Here is a 25178-nt window from a genome sequence, read left to right as displayed (position 1 = left end):
CAGGATGGACAGCTGATCGTCCTCGCAGTGGCAGACCACGTGTAACAACACCTGCACAGGATCGTTACATCCGAACATCACACCTGCGGGACAGGTACAGGATGGCAACAACAACTGCCCGAGTTACACCAGGAACGCACAATCCCTCCATCAGTGCTCAGACTGTCAGCAATAGGCTGAGAGAGGATGGACTGAGGGCTTGTAGGCCTTTTGTAAGGCAGGTCCTCACCAGACATCACCGGCAACAACGTCGCCTATGGGTATAAACCCACCGTCGCTGGACCAGACAGGACTTGCAAAAAGTGCTCTTCACTGACGAGTCGCAGTTTTGTTTCACCAGGGGTGATGGTCGGATTCACGTTTATCGTTGAAGGAATGAGCGCTACACCGAGTCCTGTACTCTGGAGCGGGATCGATTTGGAGGTGGAATTTCCGTCATGGTCTGGGGCGGTGTGTCACAGCATCATCGGACTGAGCTTATTGTCATTGCAGACAATCTCAACGCTGTGCGTTAAAGGGAAGACATCCTCCTCCCTCATGTGGTACCCTTCCTGCAGGCTCATCCTGAAATGACCCTCCAGCATGACAATGCCACCAGCCATAATGCTCGTTCTGTGCATGATTTCCTGCAAGACAGTAGTGTTCTGCCATGGCCAGCGAAGAGCCCGGATCTCAATCCCATTGAGCACGTCTGGGACCTGTTGGATCGGAGGGTGAGGGCTAGGGCCATTCCCCACAGAAATGTCTGGGAACTTGCAGGTGCCTTGGTGGAAGAGTGGGGTAACATCTCACAGCAAGAACTGGCAAATCTGATGCAGTCCGTGAGGAGGAGATGCACTGCAGTACTTAATGCAGCTGGTGGCCACACCAGATACTGACTGTTACTTTTGATATTGACCCCCCCTTTGTTCAGGGACACATTATTCCATTTATGTTAGCCACATGTCTGTGGAACTTGTTCAGTTTATGTCTCAGTTGTTGAATCTTGTTATGTTCATACCAATATTTACACATGTTAAGTTTGCTGAAAAGAAACACAGTTGACAGTGAGAGAACGTTTATATTTGTTGTTTGTTGTCACTTATTAAGCATCCTAAGTATTTTATATTTTTTGTGGTCCACTTAAAGGATTGCTGTAGAGCATGAGTTATTATTTTTTCTATTGCCATTATTTAAAAAAATTCACGTACATTTTATAACCTGACATTTTTTAGTATTCTGGAAATATTTTTAGCAAAAGGGGCATTGAGTTTTCAATATTGGTCAGGTACACTGCATGATCAAAGTATGTGGACACCTTCTCGTCAAACATCTCATTTAAAAATAATATGGAGTTGGTCCCCCCTTTGCTGCTACAACAGCCTCCACTCTTCTGGGAAGGCTTTCCACTAGATGTTGGAACATTGTGTAACGAATGTCGGTGGAATGCGGTAGGCCAGAGTCAAGCGCAGGACACAGAATGAGATGAAGAACCACTTTACTGAGTAGTAAAGAAAATACAAGCAAAACCCTCCAACAACAAAGGAGGAGCAAAACCCGCTCACAGAATGACACTCGTACAAACCAATAAATACGCACACCAAACAGTGGATGTGAACAGGTTAAATAGGAAGACAAACTAACATAATAGTGAACAGGTGTGCAACAACAGACAACAATCAAGTGAACATAGAAACATATAACATAGAGCGGCAGCAGCTAGTACTCTGGTGACGACGAACGCCGAAGCCTGAAGGAAGGGCAGTCTCGGCAGAATCTATGACAGTACCTACCCCCCCCCTCCGGCCTTGGGTACGGCCAGGAGGACGTGGCGCGGGGCGAGTGGGATGATTCTGATGGAATTCTCTCAACAAGGAGGGATCGAGGATATCCCTCCTAGGAACCCAGCACCGCTCCTCCGGACCGTACCCCTCCCACTCCACGAGATACTGCAGGCCCCCCACCTGACGCTTCGAATCCAGGATGGAACGGACCGAGTACGCCGGTGCCCCCTTGATGTCCAGTGGGGGCGGAGGAACCTCCCGTATCTCAGACTCCTGGAGTGGACCAGCTACCACCGGCCTGAGGAGAGACACATGGAACGAGGGGTTAATACGATAATTAATAGGAAGCTGTAACCTATAACATACCTCGTTCAATCTCATCAGGACTTTAAATGGGCCCACAAACCGCCTACCCAATTTCCTGGCAGGGCAGGCGAAGGGGCAGGTTTCAGGTTGAGAGCCAGACCCGGTCCCCCGGTGCACACACTGGGGCTTCACTGCGGTAGTGGTCGGCGCTTGCCTTCTGACGCCTGATGGCCCGCTGCAGGCGTTCATGTGTAGCGCCCGAGTGGCGCAGTGGTCTAAGGCACTGCATCGTAGTGCTAGCTGTGCCACTAGAGATCCTGGTTCGAATCCAGGCTCTGTCGTAGCCGGCCGCGACCGGGAGACACATGGGGCGGCGCACAATTGGCCCAGCGTCGTCCAGGGTAGGGGAGGGAATGGCCGGCAGGGGATGTAGCTCAGTTGGTAGAGCATGGCGTTTGCAACGCCAGGGTTGTGGGTTCTATAAAATAATGTATGTGCTAACTGTAAGTCGCTCTGGATAAGAGCGTCTGCTAAATGACTAAAAATGTAAAATGTCTCCTGCAAGCGCCGAACCCACTCGTCCACTGCAGGTACCTCGATCTGGCTCTGATGCCACAGTGCCAGGGCCGGCTGATAACCTAACACACACTGGAAAGGTTTGAGGTCAGTTGAGGAGTGGCGGTTGGAGTTGATAGCCATCTCTGCCCAGGGTAGGAAAACCGACCACTCCCCTCGCCGGTCCTGGCAATACGACCTCAGAAACCTACCCACCTCCTGGTTAATTCTCTCCACCTGCCCGTTACTCTCGGGGTGAAAACCTGAGGTAAGGCTAACCGAGATCCCCAAACGTTCCATGAACGCCCTCCAAACCCTTGAGGTGAACTGGAAACCCCGATCAGACACTATATCCTCAGGCACCCCGTAGTGCCAGAGGACGTGTGTAAAAAGGGCCTCGGCAGTTTGTAGGGCCGTAGGGAGTCCGGGCAGAGGAAGGAGGCGACAGGACTTAGAAAACCGATCCACAACGACCAGGATGGTTATGTTCCCTCTTGAGGGAGGAAGATCAGTCATAAAATCCACCGATTGGTGGGACCACGGTCGTTGTGGAACAGGTAGGGGTTGTAATTTCCCTCTGGGCAGGTGTCTAGGAGCCTTACACTGGGCGCACACCGAGCAGGAGGAAACATAAACCCTCACGTCCTTGGCTAAGGTGGGCCACCAGTACTTCCCACTAAGACAGGTCACTGTCCGACCGATGCCAGGGTGACCAGAGGAGGGTGACGTGTGAGCCCAATAGATCAAACGATCGCGGACCTCTAGCGGTACGTACTTACAACCCTCTGGACACTGGGGAGGAGAGGGTTCGCTACGTAACGCCAGCTCGATGTCCGCGTCGACCTCACACACCACCGGTGCCACCAGACACGACGCCGGATGTATGAGACTGGGCTCCACGGAACTCTCCTCCGTGTCATACAGTCGGGACAGAACATCTGCCTTAGTATTCTGGGAGCCCGGCCTGTAAGAAAGGGTGAAAACAAAACGGGTTAGAAACATGGACCACCTTGCCTGGCGAGGGTTTAACCTCTTCGCCGCTCTAATGTACTCCAGATTGCGGTGGTCAGTCAAAATGAGAAAAGGGTGTTTAGCCCCCTCAAGCCAATGTCTCCACGCTTTCAGGGCTTTGACCACCGCCAACCACTCCCGGTCCCCCACATCATAGTAGCGCTCCGCCGGGCAGAGCTTCTTCGAAAAGAAAGCACAGGGGCGGAGCTTGGGTGGCGTGCCCGAGCGCTGAGAAAGTACAGCGCCTATCCCAGCCTCGGATGCGTCCACCTCAACCGTGAAGGCCAAGGAGGGATCCGGATGAGCCAGCACTGGAGCCGAGGTAAACAGGTCCTTCAGGCGACTAAAAGCCCTGTCCGCCTCAGCTGACCACCGCAGACGCACCGGTCCCTCCTTCAGCAACGAGGTAATGGGAGCCACTACCTGACCAAAGCCCCGGATAAACCTCCGGTAGTAGTTGGAAAACCCCAAGAAACGCTGCACCTCCTTTACCGTGGTTGGAGTCGCCCAATTACGCACGGCCGAAATGTGGTCACTCTTCATCCTCACCCCAGACGTGGACATGTGGTACCCTAGGAAGGAGATGGACTCCTGAAAAAACAGTAATTTCTCTGCCTTAGCCTACAGGTCATGCTCCAACAGTCTTTCTAGCACTTTACGCATCAGGGACACATGCTCAGCCCTTGTAGCGGAGTATATAAGTATGTCATCAATATACACCACTACCCCTTGTCCGTGCAGGTCCCTGAAAATCTCATCTCAAAATGTCCAGAGGTGGTACTAAATGCCGTCCTCCACTCATCTCCCTCCCGGATATGCACTAGGTTGTACGTGCTCCTGAGATCCAATTTTGTGAAGAAGCGTGCCCCGTGCAATGATTCCGTCATACTAGCTATCAGGGGTAATGGATAGCTGTACATGATGGTAATCTGATTTAAGCCACGGTAATCAATGCACGGGCGTAAACCACCATCCTTCTTCTTCTTCACAAAAAAGAAACTCGAGGAGACAGGTGAAGTGGATGGCCGAATGTATCCCTGTCTCAGAGACTCGGTTACATATGTCTCCATAGCCGCCTTCTCCTCCTGAGACAAAGGATACACGTGACTCCGGGGAAGTGCAGCTCCTACCGGGAGATTTATCGCGCAATCCCCCGGACGATGAAGTGGTAATTTAGTCGCCCTCTTTTTACTGAAGGCGATAGCCAAATCGGCATACTCGGCAGGAATGTGCATCGTGGAAACCTGGTTTGGACTTTCCACCGTAGTTGCCCCCAAGGAAACTCCTACACACCTCCCTGAACACTGACCGGACCATCCCTTAAGAGTCCTCTGTTGCCATGAAATCGTGTGGTCATGAATGGTTAACCAGGGAAGTCCCAACACCACAGGATACGCAGGACAATCAATCAGATAGAGGCTAATCCTCTCCTCATGACCCCCCTGCGTCCTCATCAGAAGTGATGTGGTGACCTCCCTGATTATGCCTGACCCTAACTGGCGACAATCTAATGTGTGCACAGGGAAAGGTTTATCAACAGACACAGTAGGAATCCCTAAACAACGAGCATACTGGCGATCAATAAAATTCCCAGCCGCGCCTGAATCTACTAGCGCCTTATGCTGGGAATGGGGGGAAACTTCTGGAAAAACAATATCTATACACAAATTAGCAACAGGAGGCTCTGGGTGAGTCGGGTGCTTACTCACCTGACACGGTCAACCAGTGCCCTGCCTGCTGCCTCGACCTCCTGAGGACCCTCCCCAGCACCGACCAGCAGTGTGTCCTCTGCGGCCACAGTTGGTGCAGGGGACGGTCCGTCTCCCTAACCGCAGCACCTCCGAGCTCCATGGGGGTAGACTCGGAGGTGCTGGGGGATGGAATGGACGGCCCCAGATCAGAACGTCCGCGGGCTGCCAACAGGTTATCCAACCTGATGGACATGTCCACCAGTTGGTCCAGGGTGAGATCGGTGTCCCTGCAGGCCAGCTCCCGACGGACGTCCTCCCTTAAGCTGCAGCGATAATGGTCGATCAGGGCCCGCTCATTCCATCCCGCGCTGGCTGCTAAAGTTCTGAATTCCAGCGCGAACTCCTGCGCGCTCCTCATCTCCAGTCGTAGGTGGAACAGACGTTCACCCGCCGCTCTCCCCTCTGGTGGATGATCGAATACCGCCCGGAAGCGGCGGGTGAAATCCTTGTAGCGGACAGTACTTGCGTCTATTCCTCCCCACTCGGCGTTGGCCCATTCCAGCGCCTTCCCCGAAAGACAGGAGATGAGGGCGGACACACTCTCATATTCCGAGGGCGACAGGTGAATGGTGGCCAGGTAAAGTTCGACCTGGAGGAGAAATCCCTGGCACCCGGCAGGTGTTCCGTCATATGCCCTTGGGAGCGAGAGCCGAATCCCACTGGACCCAGATGGCGAAGCGGTGAACAGTGTTGTAGGTGGTTGAGTGGTTGGAGGAGGTGACGGGATATCACCTCTCTCCCATCGTTCCATTGTCTGGAATACTCGTTCCATGGTGAACCCGAGAGTACGAATCATTAATTCCTGACGTTGGACTCGTTCCTCCATCGTCTCGGTTACTCCGGCTGCTCCTGCTGACTCCATAGTGGTGCGTGTTTCTGTCACGAATGTCGGTGGAATGCGGTAGGCCAGAGTCAAGCGCAGGACACAGAATGAGATGAAAAACCACTTTACTGAGTAGTAAAGAAAATACAATCAAAACCCTCCAAACAACAAAGGAGGAGCAAAACCCGCACACAGAATGACACTCGTACAAACCAATAAACACGCACACCAAACAGTGGACGTGAACAGGTTAACATATAAAATAGAGCGGCAGCAGCTAGTACTCCGGTGACGACGAACGCCGAAGCCTGCCCGAGCCAGAAGGTAGGGCAGTCTCGGCAGAATCCGTGACACATTGCTGCGGAGACTTGCTTCCATTCAGCCACATGAAAATTACTGAGGTCGGGCACTGATGTTGGGCGATTAGGCCTGGCTCGCAGTCGGCGTTCCAATTCATCCCAAAGGTGTTCGATTGGGTTGAGGTCAAGGCTCTTTGCAGACCAGTCAATTTCTTCCACACCGATCTTGACAAACCATTTCTGTATGGACCTCGCTTTGTGCAAGGGGGCAGTTTCATGCTGAAACAGGAAAGAGCCGTCCCCAATCTGTTGCCACAAAGTTGGAATCACATAATCGCCTAGAATGTCATTGCTTTAGCGTTAAGATATCCCTTCACTGCAACTAATGGATCTAGCCCGAACCATGAAAAACAGCCCCAGACTATTATTCCTCCTCCACCAAACTTTACAGTTGGCACTATGCCAATGGTGGCGAGCTATACACCACTCCAGCTGACGCTTGGCATTGCACATGGTGATTTTAGGCTTGTGTGCAGCTGCTCGTCCATGGAAACCCACTTCATGAAGCTCCCAACGAACAGCTCTTGTGCTGATGTTTGCTTCCAGAGGCAGTTTGGAAGTCCGTAGTGAGTGTTGCAACCAAGGACCGGCGATTTTTATGCGCTACGAGCTTCATCACTCTGCGGTTCTGTTCTGTGAGCTAGTGTGGCCTACCACTTTGCGGCTGAGCCGTTGTTGCTCTTAGACGTTTCCACTTCACAATAACAGCATTTACAGTTGACCGGGGCAGCTCTAGAAGGGCAGAAATTTGACGAACTGATTTGTTGTAATGGTGGCATCCTATGACGGTGCCACGTTGAATGTCGCTGAGCTCTTCAGTACGGGCCATTCTACTATCAATGTTAGTTTATGGAGATTGTATGGCTGTGTGCTCGATTTTATACACCTGCCAGCAACGGGTGTGACTGAAATTTGGAGGGGTGTCCACATATTTTTGTATATATACTGTGTATCAGGAGATAATCTGCAAATAAGTTTAGTTCATGTTTACCAATATATTTTAGGTTTGGGTCCTGTCTAATTCTTTCTGCAAGCAGTTAAATTACCAGTGCAAACATTAGGGTGGAGAGTGGACATCCCCATCTTGTGTCCCTTTCTAAAGCAATTTCATCAGATAATGTATTATTTGTGTATATTTTTGCTTTAGGACATTTATACAAAATGTTTATAAAATCAAGAAATTTCAGCTGGAAAGTTGAAAGTTTCCAAAGTTTTGAATAGAAAAGGCCATTCAATATATTTTTAATAAACCCTGTTTGAGTGATATGTATCAAGTCTGGTAAGACTTTTGCCATTCTATTGCTTATAAGCTTTGACATTATTTTATTGTCAAAATGTCTTAATCTTATGGGTCTATAATCAGCAGGGGACGCTGAAAATACATTTAAATTGTGTCATCAAGATGGCGCCGACGGAGAAGGGCAACATCTTATGAGTTCCAACCCGTCTCTGCTATTTAGTTACTTTATTAGTGTTTATCTTAATTTGTTTTGTACAAAAAGTTCATACTATTATCACATATGACCGCCAAGCACTTCTGGACATCAGATCGACAGTTACTAACCTCGATTTCGACTTCACATCTGACTTCAACTCCTACTCAGCTGTTCCCTTGTTCATAATGGACCCCATTCCTTTGTTTCATGGGCTACCAAAACACAGCAGGCGTAGAAAAGGAGACGTGCTGGCATCCTGGTGAGATTGAGACAAAGAGAATATCGACTGGCACTCCCCTCCGTTCTATTGGCAAATGTCCAGTCACTAGAGAATAAGATGGATGAGCTTCGTTTGAGAGTCTCCTATCAGAGAGACTTGAAAAGCTGCAATATTATGTACCTTGCAGAGACGTGGCTGGATGACTCTATGTACGTAGGACTCTGTGGTTTCTCCATGCAGTGGCATGATCAGACGAAGGCGGCCTCAGGGAAGTCAAAAGGGGGAGGAGTGTGTCTCTTCATAAACAAAAACTGTATTCACTTATTTCAAACGACGTGACATGTCACTTCTGGCTGAACGAAAACAAGTGTACCTAGATGTAACTCCTACAAAAGGAGGGAGTAATGCAGAGAATGAAGGGCCTTGGTCAGGGAGGTGAACAAGAACCCGATGGTCACTCTGACAGAGTTCCAGAGTTCCTCTGTGGAGATATGAGAACCTTCCAGAAGGACAACCATCTCTGCAGCACTACACAAATCAGGCATTTATGGTAGAGTGGCCAGACGGAACCCAGTCCTCAGTAAACGGAACATGACAGCCCGCTTGGAGTTTGCCAAAAGGCCCCTAAAGGACTTAGAAAACGAGAAACAAGATGATCTGGTCTCATGAAACCAAGATTGAACTCTTTGGCCTGAATGCCAAGCGTCACGTCTGGAGGAAACCTGGCACCGCTCATTACCTGGCCAATACCATCCCTACGGTGAAGCATGGTGGTGGCAGCATCATGCTGTGGGAATTTCTTTCAGCGGCAGGGACTGCAAGACTAGTCAGGATTGAGGGAAAGATGAACGGAGCAAAGTACAGAGAGATCCTTGATGAAAACCTGCTCCAGAGCACTCAGGATCTCAGACTGGGGCGAAGGTTCACCTTCCAACAGGACAACGATCATAAGCACAAAGCCAAGACAACGCAGGAGTGGCTTCGGGACAAGTCTCTGAATGTCCTTGAGTTCCCCAGCCAGAGCCCGGACTTGAACTTGAATGAACATCTCTGGAGAGACCCAGAAAATAGCTGTGCTGCAACGCTCCCCATCCAACCTGACAGAGCTTGAGAGGATCTGCAGAGAAGTATGGGATAAACTCCCCAAATACAGGTGTGCCAATCTTGTACCATCATACCCAAGAAGATTCAAGGCTGTAATCGCTGCCAAAAGTGCTTCAACAAAGTACTGAGTAAAGGGTCTGAATACTTAGAGTACCAGTCAAAAGTTTGGACACACCTACTCATTCAAGGGTTTTTCTTTATTTTTACAATTTTCTACATCGTAGAATAATAGTGAAGACATCAAAACTATGAAATAACACATATGGAATTATGAAGTAACCAAAAAAATGATAAACAATTCAAAATATAATTTATATTTGAGATTCTTCAAATAGCCAACCTTTGCCTTGATGACAGCATTGCACACTCTTGGCATTCTCTCAACCAGCTTCACCTGGAATGCTTTTACAACATTCTTGAAGGAGTTCCCACATATGCTGAGCACTTGTTGAATGCTTTTCCTCACTCTGCGGTCCGACTCATCCCAAACCATCTCAATTTGGTTGAGGCCGGGGGATTGTGGAGGCCAGGTCATCTGATGCAGCACTCCATCACTCCTTCTTGGTAAAATAGCCCTTAAAACAGCCTGGAGGTGTGTTGGGTCATTGTACTGTTGAAAAACAAATGGTAGTCCCATGGGATGGCGTATTGCTGCAGAATGCTGTGGTAGCCATGCTGGTTAAGTGTGCCTTGAATTCTAAATAAATCACAGCACCCCCACACCATAACACCTCCTCCTCCATGCTTTACGGTGGGAAATACACATGCAGAGATCATCCGTTCTGAGAGGTAACTCAGGGGTTTCCATTCCTGTGGTGGTCCTCATGAGAACCAGTGTCATCATAGTTCTTGATGGTTTTTGTGGATGCATTTGAAGAAACTATAAAAGTTCTTGAAATGTTCCGTATTGACTGACCTTCATGTCTTAAAGTAATGATGGACTTTTGTTTCTCTTTGCTTATTTGAGTTGTGATCTTGCACAATTGGACTTGGTCTTTGACCAAATACTATCTTCCCCACTGTACCTCCCCTACCTTGTCACAACACAACTGACTGGCTCAAACGCATTAAGAAATTCCACAAATTAACTTTTAAGAAGGCACACATGTTAATTAAAATGCATTCCAGGTGACTACCTCATGAAGCTGGTTGAGAGAATGCCAAGAGTGTGCAAAGCTGTCATCAAGGCAAAGAATCTCAAATATATATTTATTTACTTTACACTTTTTTGTTTACTACATTATTTAGTGGTTTTGATGTATTCACTATTATTCTAAAATGTAGAAAATAGTAAAAATAAAGGAAAACCCTGGAATGAGTATATGTGTCCAAACTTTTGACTGGTACTCTAAGTTTTCAGACCCTTTACTCATTGCTTTGTTTATGCATGGCATAAGGTCCCTGTATGCATTGTACTCAAGGGTACAGAAAGCACCTCCTGCTCCAAACAGCTAGGCTGCCCACGACAGCTGAAACAGAGCAGTACCTAGCAAATTGCTTTGCCCTAGTTTTTGTCAGGCCCACAATCTGGAGGCCACGCACTGCAAGCCTGTTTACGTGGCCGAGACGGCCAAATATCAGCGCCACCAGCTTGCACCTACACCTGAGGCTGTCCAAGCGTGCCACAAAAGGCTGGTATTTAAGCAACTTCTCGGCAAAGGCCTGCTCTATGTAGCCATCAAATGAGCAGCCCACTTCCAAAATGAGCACCTCCACCTGGCCTCCCCCACAGCAACAATATATGGCGTATTTAGCACACATCATCATCAACATCAAACCATCTTCCCCTTACACAATAATGTTTATGTATGACGCTGGTTGGAAGAATACCCACAGACCGGGCATGCCCACTGACTGGCCTCAGTTCCAGGTGCAACACACACACACAGCGGGCTAATGGAAGTTAATGGGGCCTAATAGAGTGTACTGTAATATGGGTTGATGTAGACTTCAGCCCCTTTGTTACTGTCAGAGGTAGTCTAATGTAGCGAACAGTGTTACAAGCTAATGTAGAAGACTGTATAACAGTGGTGTATGGTCCAACAATGTGACCATTATTAGAAACTGCTGGAGGGTAATATACTGGACCCGTCTGCCTTGTTCAATGGAGTCTAATGAAACCTCCCTTTCAAGAGTACCTGAAAATAAAATAAAATAAAGTTAGAAAGAGGTAGAAGCACGGCAAGGCACAATAGAGGTGAGCATGTCTCCATCTGTCTTATGACCTCATACACCAAAGACGGCATTAACGATAAGTAATCAAATAAAGACGGCACCTTTAAAAGCCCACTTCACACCATAGCCTGCTGAATTTGCAAGATAACTTTTCTTTCATTTTGATTTAGTCACAAATGAAAATGTGGCACTGACTCGCCCATGGATTGATGTTTCAGCAGTGTCTCAATGAAGAGTTTGGCATTCGACTAGCCATATGTGACATGCACGCGCAATTACAAGCCTGCTAGAATTAGCTGCAGGCTAGCGAGCAATATCCACCGACGTAGTACGAATAAAGCCTGACCTGGAAAGTGAAGTTAACCGAAGCTGGCTAGCTTTATACAAATCGGAGTAAATCTATACTTCAAATTAGTGGATTCAGCTATTTCAGCCACACCAGCAATCGAGCACACAGCCATGCAATCTCCATAGACAAACATTGGCAGTAGAATGGCCTTACTGAACAACTCAGTGACTTTCAACGTGGCACCGTCATAGGATGCTACTTTTCCAACAAATCAGTTTGGCAAATTTCTGCCCTGCTAGAGCTGCCCCTGTTAACTGTAAGTGCTGTTATTGTGAAGTGGAAACGTCTAGGAGTAACAACGGCTCAGCCACAAAGTGGTAGGCCACACCAGCTCATAGAACGGGACCGCCGAGAGCTGACGCTCGTCGTGCGTGTGTCCTCGGTTGCAACACTCACTACTGAGTTCCAAACTGCCTCTGGAAGCAACGTCAACACAAGAACTGTTCGCTGGGAGCTTCATGAAATGGGTTTCCATGGCCGAGCAGCCGCACAAAAGCCTAAGATCACCACGCGCAATGCCAAGCGTCGCCTAGAGTGGTGTAAATATCGCCGCCATTGGACTCTGGAGCAGTGGAAATGCGTTCTCTGGAGCGATGAATCACGCTTCACCATCTGGTGGATGCCAGGATAACGCTACCTGCCCGAATGCATAGTGCCAACTGTAAAGTTTGGTGGAGGAGGAATAATGGTCTAGGGCTGTTTTTCATGGTTCAGGCTAGGCCGCTTAGGAAATCTTAACGTTACAGCATACAATGACATTCTAGTCGATTCTGTGCTTCTAACTTTGTGGCAACAGTTTGGGGAAGGCCCTTTCCTGTTTCAGCATGACAATGCCCCCGTGCACAAAGCGAGGTCCATACAGAAATGGTTTGTTGAGATTGGTGTGGAAGAACTTGACTGGCCTGCACAGAGCCCTGACCTCAACCCCATCGAACACCTTTGGGATGAACTGGAACGCCGACTGCGAGCCAGGCCTAATCGCCCACCATCAGTGCTAAATGGAAGTCCCCGCAGCAATGTTCCAACATCTAGCGGAAAGCCTTCCCAGAAGAGTGGAGGCTGTTATAGCAGCAAAGGGGGGACCAACTCCATATTAATGTCCATGATTTTGGAATGAGATGTTCGACGAGCAGGTGTCCACATACTTTTGGTCATGTTGTGTAGCTTGCGTCGAAGTATACCACTCTGGTGACAGACAGTGAGACACACTGTGACACACACACTAACCACCATTCCCTTGTAACTCTCTCTCTCTATTAGTCTAATGGTTGGGATGCCAGTGAGATCTTGAACTAGGAGACGTACGGAGTCAACTCCACCTATGGCTTCCTCTCCATGTACACGTGAGTATTCTCCCCTCAGTTCCTCATTGTCTCAATGGCTCCTCAATGTATTTTTAGAAGGTTTAGTAATGCATTATTTGCCTTGACAAGCACTCCATTTCCTACCAGAATGCCTGTATTTATACTGGTATACCTTACTGATAAGACCATGTCAATTTTCTCTCCTTCCCATTTATCCCTCTCTCTCTCTCCTCAGTGTTCCTATGGAGAGGCCTGCCTCGGATGAATGAGACAGAGGGCAATGTCCAGTACCACCACCTCGTCTCACTGAAGAACGATTAAGGCCAGACTGAGGAGTACAAGTACAGTACCGTGGTCTAAGAGAGAGGAAACATGAATGAGTAGTGCCGAGGGCAGGTAGGTCACGAGTGGAATCACAGATATACATGATCACATTAAAACGTATAACAGAGTTAAGAACGTGACATAAGCTCACTCCACAGCTAGCTTGAAATGTTGCAGATGGAGCCTTCCAATTGGTACATTTTGGGTGGTTACGTTGTCAATATACAATTTTTTCATTAGCACTACACACCTGATTCAAATGATCAACACTTGATGATACTTTGAATCGGCTGTCTAGTGCTAGGGCATTAACTAAAATGTGCATCCCTTTGGGTCTCCAGGACCAGGATTAATAAATGCTGTTCTAGCTAGAATAATCACATTCCCCACCTTACCTCTCCCTGGCTACCGTATGTAGACATGATCCAACTCTGTGAACACACTGACTATACATATTGACCTGTTTGCCTTCTTCGCCATTTCCGCGGTCGTAACGTTAATGGGAACAAACAACAGGCAAGAGTATGAAAGAGTCGCAGGACTAAAATGAAAGCAATCAATCCATCGAGATTTAATTGAGAAGTGGATTTTGCACCCCTCAAACAAAAAAATAAATGCATGAAAAAGATCCTCAAGTGGACGGGGCATGCACGTTGCTACAACTACCTCCTGGGCCGTCACAACTACTATCTAGGCCGTCACAACTACCACCTAGACCGTCACAACTACTATCTAGGCCGTCACAACTACCACCTAGACCGTCACAACTACTATCTAGGCCGTCACAACTACCACCTAGACCGTCACAACTACTATCTAGGCCAGGGGTGTCAAACGTCCGGCCCGTGGGCCGGATCAGGCCCGCAAACGGGTTTAATCCGGCCCGCGAGATGATTTTGTAAAGTATAAAAATGAGCTGCAATTTTTCAATAAAAGAAACTGCTGTTCCAATTGTGTCCACTGGATGGCGCAATAGCAATTGTGTTAAGCAAGCAAACTGTTTATACTGGGGCAGAGCAAATAGGTCAAGCAAGTGCAGCCAGTCCGGATGAGCTACTTTGTTTTGCCCGCGATATTTATTACGGCTTCTACTTTTAACATTATGTGCTTTGGCACCCTCATTGCCCCAATATGTCTCTGTCAAAAAAGAGAAAAGTGGACGCAGAGTGCTCCAAGAAAAATTGTCATCCTTCTATTTATTCACGGAATTGAATGGGAAAGCTGTATGTTTGGTGTGTTCACAGCATGTTGCAGTGCTGAAAGAATATAACCTTCGTCGCCACTATGTGAGTCTTCATGCCGACAAATATGACAACTTTCAAGGACAGCGGAGAAGAGAGAAGGTGAATGAACTGGCGGGTCTGAAGAAACAGCAGTCTGTGTTTACTCACAGCCGAGACATCAGTGACGCTGCAGTGAAAGCTAGCTAAAGCTATTGCTAATGAAATCGCTGTGGCTTCAAAACCATTTTGTGAGGGTGAATTTGTAAAAACATGCATGATGAAGGCAGCGGAGATTGTGTGCCCTGAAAAGCACCAGGCTTTTGCAAATATCAGCCTGACAAGAAACACAGTTGCAGACAGGATTTCCGATCTTTCAGTGGATTTGGACAGCCAGTTGAAGCAAAAAGTAAAGTAATTTATTGCGTTTTCGGTTGCAATTGATGAAAGCACGGACATTACAGATGTTGCACAACTGGCCATTTTCATCCGCAGAGTTGATGACACATTGACCATCACCAAGGAGTTCGTGGAGTTGGTGCCGATGACAGATACAACGACAGCAGCTGATATTTTCACTGCACTCGTCAGCGCGCTAGACAGGGTCGGAGTGGACTGGTCCCGCGCTGTCAGCCTGGCTACAGATGGTGCGCCCTCAATGATCGGGAAAAAAGCAGGCGTTGTGACAAAGTTCAGAGAGAAAGTGCAATCTGCAAATGGAGTACGTGATTTTGGGACTTTTCACTGTATTTTGCACCAGGAGGCTTTGTGTTGCAAGTCATTAAAGATGGATAACGTCATGAAGGTGGTTATTATTTTTATTATATTATTATATTATTATTATTATTATATTATCCAAACTGTTAATTTCATCCGATCCAGAAGCCTGCATCAACGTCAGTTTGACAGCCTTCTCAGAGAGAAAGACCACATCTATGGCCTGACATACCACACTGAGGTAAGATGGTTAAGCCGAGGTGCTGTGCTGAGGCGTTTCTTTGATTTACGAGAAGAAATTGAACAGTTCATGGAAGAAAAGGGCAAACCAGTGTTAGAATTTCATTCCGCAGAATGGATGCAGGACCTTGCATTTATGGTGGATGTTACAGATTACCTGAATAACTTGAACAAACAGCTGCAAGGGTGCAACAAAGTTGCCACGCAGTATTATGACAGCATACGTTCTTTCAAGTTGAAGCTGTCATTGTGGGAGACGCAACTCGCCGGTGGTGATGCAGCTCACTTCCCCTGTCTGAAAAATGTGTGCGCGACCCAACATGTGGCAGACATGAAGCGGTTCAAAGATAAAATAACGGGACTGTTAAGGGAGTTTGAGCAACGCTTTCAGATTTTTGGTGAACTGGAGAAAGACTTCAACGTTTTTTGTTCTCCATTAACCGTGAATCCCTCTGATCTGCCCGTCAGCATCCAACTTGAAATAATATACTTGCAGTGTGACTCGGATTTGAAGGGCAAATTTGCCGCAGCTGGCTTGGACACATTTTATCAGAATCTCTTGCCAGGTTACCCCAACTTGACAGCCCTCGCTGCAAAACTGTTGTGCATGTTTGGAACCACATATCTTTGTGAGCAAGTTCTCTGTAATGAGCATAAATAAAACAAAGCTGCGCTCAAGGCTCATGCACAAGCACTTGAATCACATCCTGAAGTTGGCTGCCACTCAGGATGTGACGCCTGATATTGATGCGCTGGTGAAAGCTAAAAGATGCCAGGTATCAGGAGTCAAATAAACTATGCAACCCCACTTAAAGTGCTGCATGAGACACCCTGATATAGTTCTGTGATCTGTGATATACTTCTGTAAATCACTGAGGCATTGTGTGTTTGTGTGTTGTTTGTCCTCAGAATTTCAAATAGCTTGAGGTGTTTTATGATTAATAGTGATGTTGTGCTTTTGGACACACTGTCCTCAGGCTCCAGCTTTATGTTTATATGTTTTTATGTTGATGTGCTATTGTTTTTAATTGATTTTATTTGTATATTTAACCTATTCTTGACTCTGTGGTTCTTGCACTTGTTTGGGGAACAGGATTTCATTATTTGTATCTACATTTCTGCCTGAGAAATGACACCCTGATATAGTTCTGTGATCTGTGAAACAGTTCTGTGAATCACTGAGGCATTGTGTGTTTGTGTGTTCTTTTTCTTTAGAATTTTCAAATAAACTTGAGGTGTTTTATGATTAATAGTGATGTTGTGCTTGTACTTTTTTGGACACACTGTCCTCAGGCTCCAGCTTTATGTTTTACGTTGATAGTATTAAAACAAAGAAAACAATCTGAAGTTGTTGTTTTTAAGTTATATATATATATATACCATGATTTTACCGGTCCGGCCCACTTGGGAATCGATTTTCCTCCATGTGGCCCCTGAGCTAAAATGAGTTTGACACCCCTGATCTAGGCCGTCACAACTACCACCTAGACCGTCACAACTAGCACCTGGGCCATCACAACTACTATCTAGGCCGTCACAACTATCACCTAGACCGTCACAACTAGCACCTGGGCCATCACAACTACTATCTAGGCCGTCACAACTACCACCTAGACCGTCACAACTAGCACCTGGGCCATCACAACTACTATCTAGGCCGTCACAATTACCACCTAGACCGTCACCTGGGCAGTCACAACTACCTCCTGGGGTGTCACAACTACTACCTTCACAACTAGCACCTTCACTGCAGCCCTGCATAGTAGCCGCCTGCCATCACATCATCATGCTCTGAGGATCGTCCCTCTGAGATGACGCCATTTCCCAAACTATTTAACATGATGTCATATTGCATTCCGTCTTTGTTGTTCATTCAGTTAAGCTTGTACTCGATTAAACTACCTCCTGGGCCATCACAACTACCACCTCCACAACCCTCTGGGATAACATGTACATCTACAGTATATTTCCAATACACTTACAAGTTTTTTGTGGAGGTCGGTGTCCTGCTTCAGCTTGCTCTCCAGCAGCTTCAGGTCTGGCCGGTCTTTCAGCGGGCGCAGGATACCCTTAGGCAAGGACATATCTCCACACGACCCATTGGACTGCTGATTGGCTAAACTAGTAGCTAGCTGGGCCTTCATCGCTTTAGTATTGTGCTATCCGGATCTACAGGAAAAAAGGAAGTAGATAATAATTTTGACACTACTGAAAATAATTACAAATGGTGGCTTTGATGCCCTCCAAAAAGAGATGTGTAAGTTGTTAAATTATTACTTGGTTGCCTACTAGAAAGCTGGGTGTCACGATCGTTCATGAACCGGTCAGACCAAGGCGCAGCGTGATATGCGTGCATATTTATTAAATATTAAACACAACGACCAAACAAAACGAAACGTGAAGTCCAAGGCAGCACAACACAACATACCTTAACTGGAACAAGATCCCACAACCCACTAGTGCCAATAGGCTGCCTAAGCATGGTCCCCAATCAGAGACAACGAGCGACAGCTGCCTCTGATTGGGAACCACACCGGCCAACATAGAAATAGACATACTAGATTCTACAACATAGAACTAACACAACAAGGAACAAGGAACCCTGACTCAACATATAAACGTCCCCTGAGTCAGGGCGTGACACTGGGCCTTAAGCGTTTCGTTTTCCAGAGTCAGTCTTCTTATTTGCTGCATTTCTAACCCCCAAAAATGATATATATATATATATATATATATATATATGTATATTTTTTGGGGGTGGTTGTATATCAGCTTTAATAGAGCAGATTGATTGTAGCTTCCATCATTGTAATTGTCTGCATCATTTCTAATCCTCCATGTGGTCCTCTGTAGCTCAGCTGGTAAAGCACAGCGCTTGTAACGCCAAGGTAATGGGTTCGATCCCCGGGACCACCCATACACAAAAAATGTATGCACGCATGACTGTAAGTCGCTTTGGATAAAAGCGTCTGCTAAATGGCATATTATTATATTTAAAAAATATATATATATATACAGTGGCTTGCGAAAGAATTCACACCCTTGGCATTTTTCCTATTTTGTTAGCTTACAACCTGGAAATAAAATTGATTTTTGGGGAGTTTGTATCATTTGATTTACACAACATGCCTACCACTTTGAAGATGCTAAATATTTTTTCTTGTTAAACAAACAAGAAATAATAATGCGTAACTATTCACCCCCCCAAAGTCAATAATTTGTAGTGCCACCTTTTGCAGCAATTACAGCTGCAAGTCTCTTGGGGTATGTCTCTATAAGCTTGGCACATCTAGCCACTGAGATTTTTGTCCATTCTTCAAGGCAAAACTTCTCCACCTCCTTCAAGTTGGATAGGTTCCGCTGGTGTACAGCAATCTTTAAGTCATACCACAATTGGATTGAGGTCTGTGCTTTGACTAGGCTATTCCAAGACATTTAAATGTTTCCCCTTAAACCACTCAAGTGTTGCTTTAGCAGTATGCTTAAGGTCATTGTCCTGCTGGAAAGGGAACCTCCGTCCCAGTCTCAAATCTCCGGAAGACTGAAACAGGTTTCCCTCAAGAATTTCCCTGTACTTAGCGCAATCCATCATTCCTTCAATTTTGACCAGTTTCCCAGTCCCTGCCGATGAAAAATATCCCCACAGCATGATGCTGCCACCACCATGCTTCACTGTGGGATGGTGTTCTCAGGGTGATGAGCGGTGTTGGGTTTGCGCCAGACATAGAGTTTTCCTTGATGGCCTAAAAGCTCAATTTTAGTCTCATCTGACCAGAGTACCTTCTTCCATAGGCTTTTTGTCGAACACCAAATGTGTTTGCTTATTTTTTTCTTTAAGCAATGGCTTTTTTCTGTCCACTCTTCCATAAAGCCCAGCTCTGTGGAGTGTACGGCTTAAAGAGGTCCAATGGACAGATACTCCAATCACCGCTGTGGAGCTTTGCAGCTTCTTCAGGGTTACCTTTGGTCTCTTTGTTGCCTCTCTGATTAATGCCCTCCTTGCATGGTCTGTGAGTTTTGGTGGGCAGCCCTCTCTTGGCAGGTTTGTTGTGGTGCCATATTCTTTCAATTTTTTATAATGGATTTAATGGTGCTCCGTGGGATGTTCAAAGATTCTGATATTTTTTTATAACCCAACCCTGATTTGTACTTCTCCACAACTTTGTCCCTGACCTGTTTGGAGAGATCCTTGGTCTTCATGGTGCCGCTTGCTTGCTGGTGCCCCTTGATAGTGGTGTTGCAGACTCTGGGGCCTTTCAGAACAGGTGTATATATACTGAGATCATGTGACAGATCATGTGACACTTAAATTGCACACAGGTGGACTTTATTTAACTAATTATGTGACTTCTGAAGGTAATTGGTTGCACCAGATCTTACTTAGGGGATTCATAGCAAAGCGGGTGAATACATACAGTTGAAGTCAGAAGATTACATACACTTAGGTTGGAGTCATTAAAACTAGTTTTTCAACCACTCCACACATTTCTTGTTAACAAACTATAGTTTTGGAAAGTCGGTTAGGACATCTACTTTGTACATGACACAACTAATTTTTCAAACAATTGTGTACAGACAGATTATTTCACTTATAATTCACTGTATCACAATTCCAGTGGGTCAGAAGTTTACTGTTCTTTTTAAACAGCTTGGAAAATTCCAGAAAATTATGTTATGGTTTCTGATAGGCTAATTTACATAAATTGAGTCAATTGGAGGTGTACCTGTGGATGTATTTCAAGGCCTACCTTCAAACTCAGTGCCTCTTTGCTTGACATCATGGGAAAATCAAAAGAAATCAGCCAAGACCTTAGAAAAACAATTTTAGACCTCCGCAAGTCTGGTTTATCCTTGGGACCAAATTCCAAACATCTGAAGGTACCACGTTCATCTGTACAAACAATAGTAAGCAAGTATAAACACCATAGGACCACGCAGCCGTCATAAAAGTGCAAAACAATCCCAGAACAACAGCAAAGGACCTTGTGAAGATGCTGTATGAAACAGGTACAAAAGTGTCAATATCCACAGTAAAACGAGTCCTATATCGACATAACCTGAAAGGCTGCTCAGCAAGGAAGAAGCCACTGCTCCAAAACCGCCATAAAAAAGCCAGACTACGATTTGCAACTGCACATGGGGACAAAGATCATACTTTTTGGAGAAATGTCCTATGGTCTGATGAATCAAAAATATAACTGTTTGGCCATAATTACCATCGTTATGTTTGGAGGAAAAAGGGGAATGCTTGCAAGCCGAAGAACACCATCCCAAACAGGAATCACGGGGGTGGCAGCATCATGCTGTGGGGGTGCTTTGCTGCAGGAGGGACTGGTGCACTTCACAAAATAGATGGCATCATGAGGAAGGAAAATGATGTGGATATATTGAAGCAACATCTCAAGACATCAGTCAGGAAGTTAAAGCTTGGTCGCAAATGGGTCTTCCAAATGGACAATGACCCCAAGCATACTTCCAAAGTTGTGGCAAAATGTCTTAAGGACAACAAAGTCAAGGTATCGGAGTGGCCATCAAAAAGCTCTGACCTCAACCTATAGACAATATGTGGGCAGAACTGAAAAAGCGTGTGCGAGCAAGGAGGCCTACAAACCTGACTCAGTTACACCAGCACTTTCAGGAGGAATGGGCCAAAATTCACCCAACTTATTGTGGAAAGCTTGTGCAAGGCTACCCAAAATGTTTGACCCAAGTTAAACAATTTAAAGACAATGCAACCAAATAATAATTGAGTGTATGTAAAGTTCTGACCCACTGGGAAGGTGATGAAAGAAATAAAACTGAAATAAATTCTCTCTACTATTATTCTGACATTTCACATTCTTAAAATAAAGTGGTGATCCTAACTGACCTAAGACAGGTACATTTTAATAAGATTAAATGTCAGGAATTGTGAAAAACTGAGTTTAAATGTTTTTGTTTAAGGTGTATGTAAACTTCCGACTTCAACTGTAGATAGGTATTTTCCTTTCCATGGTAGAAAAATAATATATATTTTTGCTAACTTTCTATAGAAATGTATTGTATTAAGATAATTTCTTTATTTCTGGATATGTATACTGAGTATGTCCACATCACAGTCAGACCATTTTATTTGTAAACTACACGGTAATGTAAAAGTTTTATTTTTTTGTGATCCAATACATAATATACTACACTTACAGTGAGGGAAAACATTTTTTAATCCCCTGTTGATTTTGTACGTTTGCCCACTGACAAAGACATGATCAGTCAATAATTTTAATGCTAGGTTTATTTGAACAGTGAGAGACAGAATAACAACAACAAAATCCAGAAAAACGCATGTCAAAAATGTTATAAATTGATTTGCATTTTAATGAGGGAAAAAAGTATTTAACCCCTCTGCAAAACATGACTTAGTACTTGGTGGCAAAACCCTTGTTGGCAATCACAGAGGTCAGACGTTTCTTGTAGTTGGCCACCAGGTTTGCACACATCTCAGGAGGGATTTTGTCCCACTCCTCTTTGCAGATCTTCTCCAAGTCATTAAGGTTTCGAGCCTGACGTTTGCCAACTCGAACCTTCAGCTCCCTCCACAGATTTTCTATGGGATTAAGGTCTGGAGACTGGCTAGGCCACTCCAGGACCTTAATGTGCTTCTTCTTGAGCCACTCCTTTGTTGCCTTGGCCGTGTGTTTTGGGTCATTGTCATGCTGGAATACCCATCCACGACCCATTTTCAGGTTCTCACCCAAGATTTGACGGTACATGGCCCCATCCATCATCCCTTTGATGCGGTGAAGTTGTCCTGTCCCCTTAGCAGAAAAACACCCCCAAAGCATAATGTTTCCACCTCCATGTTTGACAGTGGGGATGGTGTTCTTGGGGTCATAGGCAGCATTCCTCCTCCTCCAAACACGGCGAGTTGAGTTGATGCCAAAGAGCTCGATTTTGGTCTCATCTGACCACAACACTTTCACCCAGTTCTCCTCTGAATTATTCAGATGTTCATTGGCAAACTTCAGACGGCCCTGTATATGTGCTTTCTTGAGCAGAGGGACCTTGCGGGCGCTGCAGGATTTCAGTCCTTCACGGCGTAGTGTGTTACCAATTGTTTTCTTGGTGACTATTGTCCCAGCTGCCTTGAAAACATTGACAAGATCCTCCCGTGTAGTTCTGGGCTGATTGCTCACCGTTCTCATGATCATTGCAACTCCACGAGGTGAGATCTTGCATGGAGCCCCAGGCCGAGGGAGATTGACAGTTATTTTATGTTTCTTCCATTTGCGATTAATCTCACCAACTGTTGTCACCTTCTCACCAATCTGCTTGGCGATGGTCTTGTAGCCCATTCCAGCCTTGTGTAGGTCTACAATCTTGTCCCTGACATCCTTGGAGAGCTCTTTGGTCTTGGCCATGTTGGAGAGTTTGGAATCTGATTGATTGATTGCTTCTGTGGACAGGTGTCTTTTATACAGGTAACAAACTGAGATTAGGAGCACTCCCTTTAAGAGTGTGCTCCTAATCTCAGCTCTTTACCTGTATAAAAGACACTTGGGAGCCAGAAATATTTCTGATTGAGAGGGGGTCAAATACTTATTGCCGTCATTAAAATGCAAATCAATTTAGAAATTTTTGACATGCATTTTTCTGGATTTTGTTGTTGTTATTCTTTCTCTCACTGTTCAAATAAACCTACCATTAAAATTATAGACTGATCATGTCTTCGTCAGTGGGCAAACGTACAAAATCAGCAGGGGATCAAATACTGTATCATAATTTGGTTGTAGTCCAGAGAGGTTAGAAAAGGTATCTAGATCCGCTATGAGGGTGAGGAGGGATCCAAACTGTGGATTTAAAAGAAAGCATGAATCATCAGCATACAATGATACCTATGTTTTTAAGCCCTTGATTTCTAACCCCTTGATATTATTGTTGGGTCTGTTTCTAATAGCTAACATTTCGATGGCCATAATAAATAGATACGCCGATAATGGGCAACCTTGTTTTACTCCTCTTGACAGTTTAATACTTTCTGAGAAGTAGCCATTATTTACTAGTTTACACCTAGGATTACTATACATAACTTTAACCCATTTTATAAGATATTCTCCAAAATTGAAATGCTCCAGGCATTTATATATAAACTCCAGTCGTACTTTATCAAAAGCCTTTTCAAAGTCAGTTATGAATACCAGGCCTGGTTTCCCAGATTGTTCATAGTGTTCTATTGTTTCCAGTACTTGTCTTATATTATCTCCAATGTATCGTCCATGTAAAAAACCTGTCTGATTAGGATTAATAATATCTGACAATACCTTCTATGCGCAATGCATTTTACTAAAATCTTTGCATCACAACACTGAAGTGTAAGGGGTCTCAACATCTTTTAATGGACCGGATATTTATATTTACCATTTGGATCCTGTTTCAGTAATAATGAAATCAGACCTTCTTGTTGAGTATCTGATCATATATATTTTTTTAGGAGTGGTTATAACATGCTAATAACGGTCCACTGAGTATATAAAAAAAGGTTTGGTATACCTCCACAGGTATGCCATCCAACCCTGGAGTTTTCCCGGACTTAAATGTTTTAATTGCATCAAGAAATTCCTCCTCTGTAATTTGGCCTTCACATGACTCTGTTAATTTTGCATTATTAATAGAAAAGAAATCCATACAATTATCTTCGGTTAGTGGAGATGGAGGAGACTGAATCGAAAACATGTGCTTAAAGTACTTTGCTTCCTGTTTCAAAATATCATTTGGTGAATCATGTGTGACTCCGTCATTTGTAACAAGTTTCAGTAAATTATTTTTGGTAGCATTTCTATGTTGAAGATTAAAAAATAAATTGGTGCATTTTCCCCCCATATTCCATCCAGTTTGCTTTATTTTTATAATATATTACACTTGATCTTTCTTGAATAAGTTCCTCCATTTATTTTTGTTTTTCCTCTAACTTATTCTGTGCCTCTATGGTACAGTTTTTATTGCTAACTATCTGTACTATTAGTCCTTGTCACACCCTGATCTGTTTCACCTGTCTTTGTGATTGTCTCCACCCCAATCCAGGTGTCGCCCATCTTCCCCATTATCCCCAGTGTATTTATACCTGTGTTCTCTGTTTGTCTGTTGCCAGTTCATTTTGTTTCGTCAAGCCTACCAGCGGTTTTCCCCTTGTGCCTGTCTTTCTCAAGTTCCTGTTCTCTAGTTTTCCTGGTTTTGACCATTCTACCTGCCCTGAGCCTGCCTGTCATTCTGTACCTTGTCACACCACCCTGGATTATTGATCTCTGCCTGCCCTGACCCTGAGACTGCCTGCCGTTCTGTACCTTTTGGACTCGGATCTGGATTACTGACCTCTGCCTGCCCTTGACCTGTCGTTTGCCTGCCCCCTGTTTTCGTAATAAACTTTTGTTACTTCGACACTGTCTGCATCTGGGTCTTCTCTTGAAACGTGATAGTCCTTCCATTTCCGGACTCTTTTGACCTAAATTGCTTTTGTTTTAGAGATGAGTTCTGAATTGCATTGCCTC

The 25178-nt window shown here is 45.4% G+C and overlaps 1 protein-coding gene across 1 annotated transcript in view; it reads right to left on the bottom strand.

Annotated features, from left to right (window-relative positions):
* LOC121549544 (succinate--hydroxymethylglutarate CoA-transferase-like) overlaps positions 1–17801 on the bottom strand; it is an 84276-nt gene extending 66475 nt beyond the window's left edge. The window contains exons 1-3 of the mRNA XM_041861343.2: positions 17640–17801; positions 3742–3815; positions 3384–3588 (exon numbers count right to left, since the gene is read on the bottom strand). Coding sequence (XP_041717277.2) covers positions 3384–3588; positions 3742–3815; positions 17640–17801 — 441 coding nt within the window. The remainder of the gene's footprint in view (positions 1–3383; positions 3589–3741; positions 3816–17639) is intronic.
* Between the last annotated feature and the right edge of the window lie 7377 nt (positions 17802–25178).

This window comes from Coregonus clupeaformis, chromosome 34, assembly GCF_020615455.1.
Source record: "Coregonus clupeaformis isolate EN_2021a chromosome 34, ASM2061545v1, whole genome shotgun sequence".
Classification (NCBI taxonomy): Eukaryota; Metazoa; Chordata; class Actinopteri; order Salmoniformes; family Salmonidae; genus Coregonus; species Coregonus clupeaformis.
The sequence above is the reverse complement of the archived record's forward strand: the minus strand, read 5'-3'. Positions and strand labels throughout refer to the sequence as shown.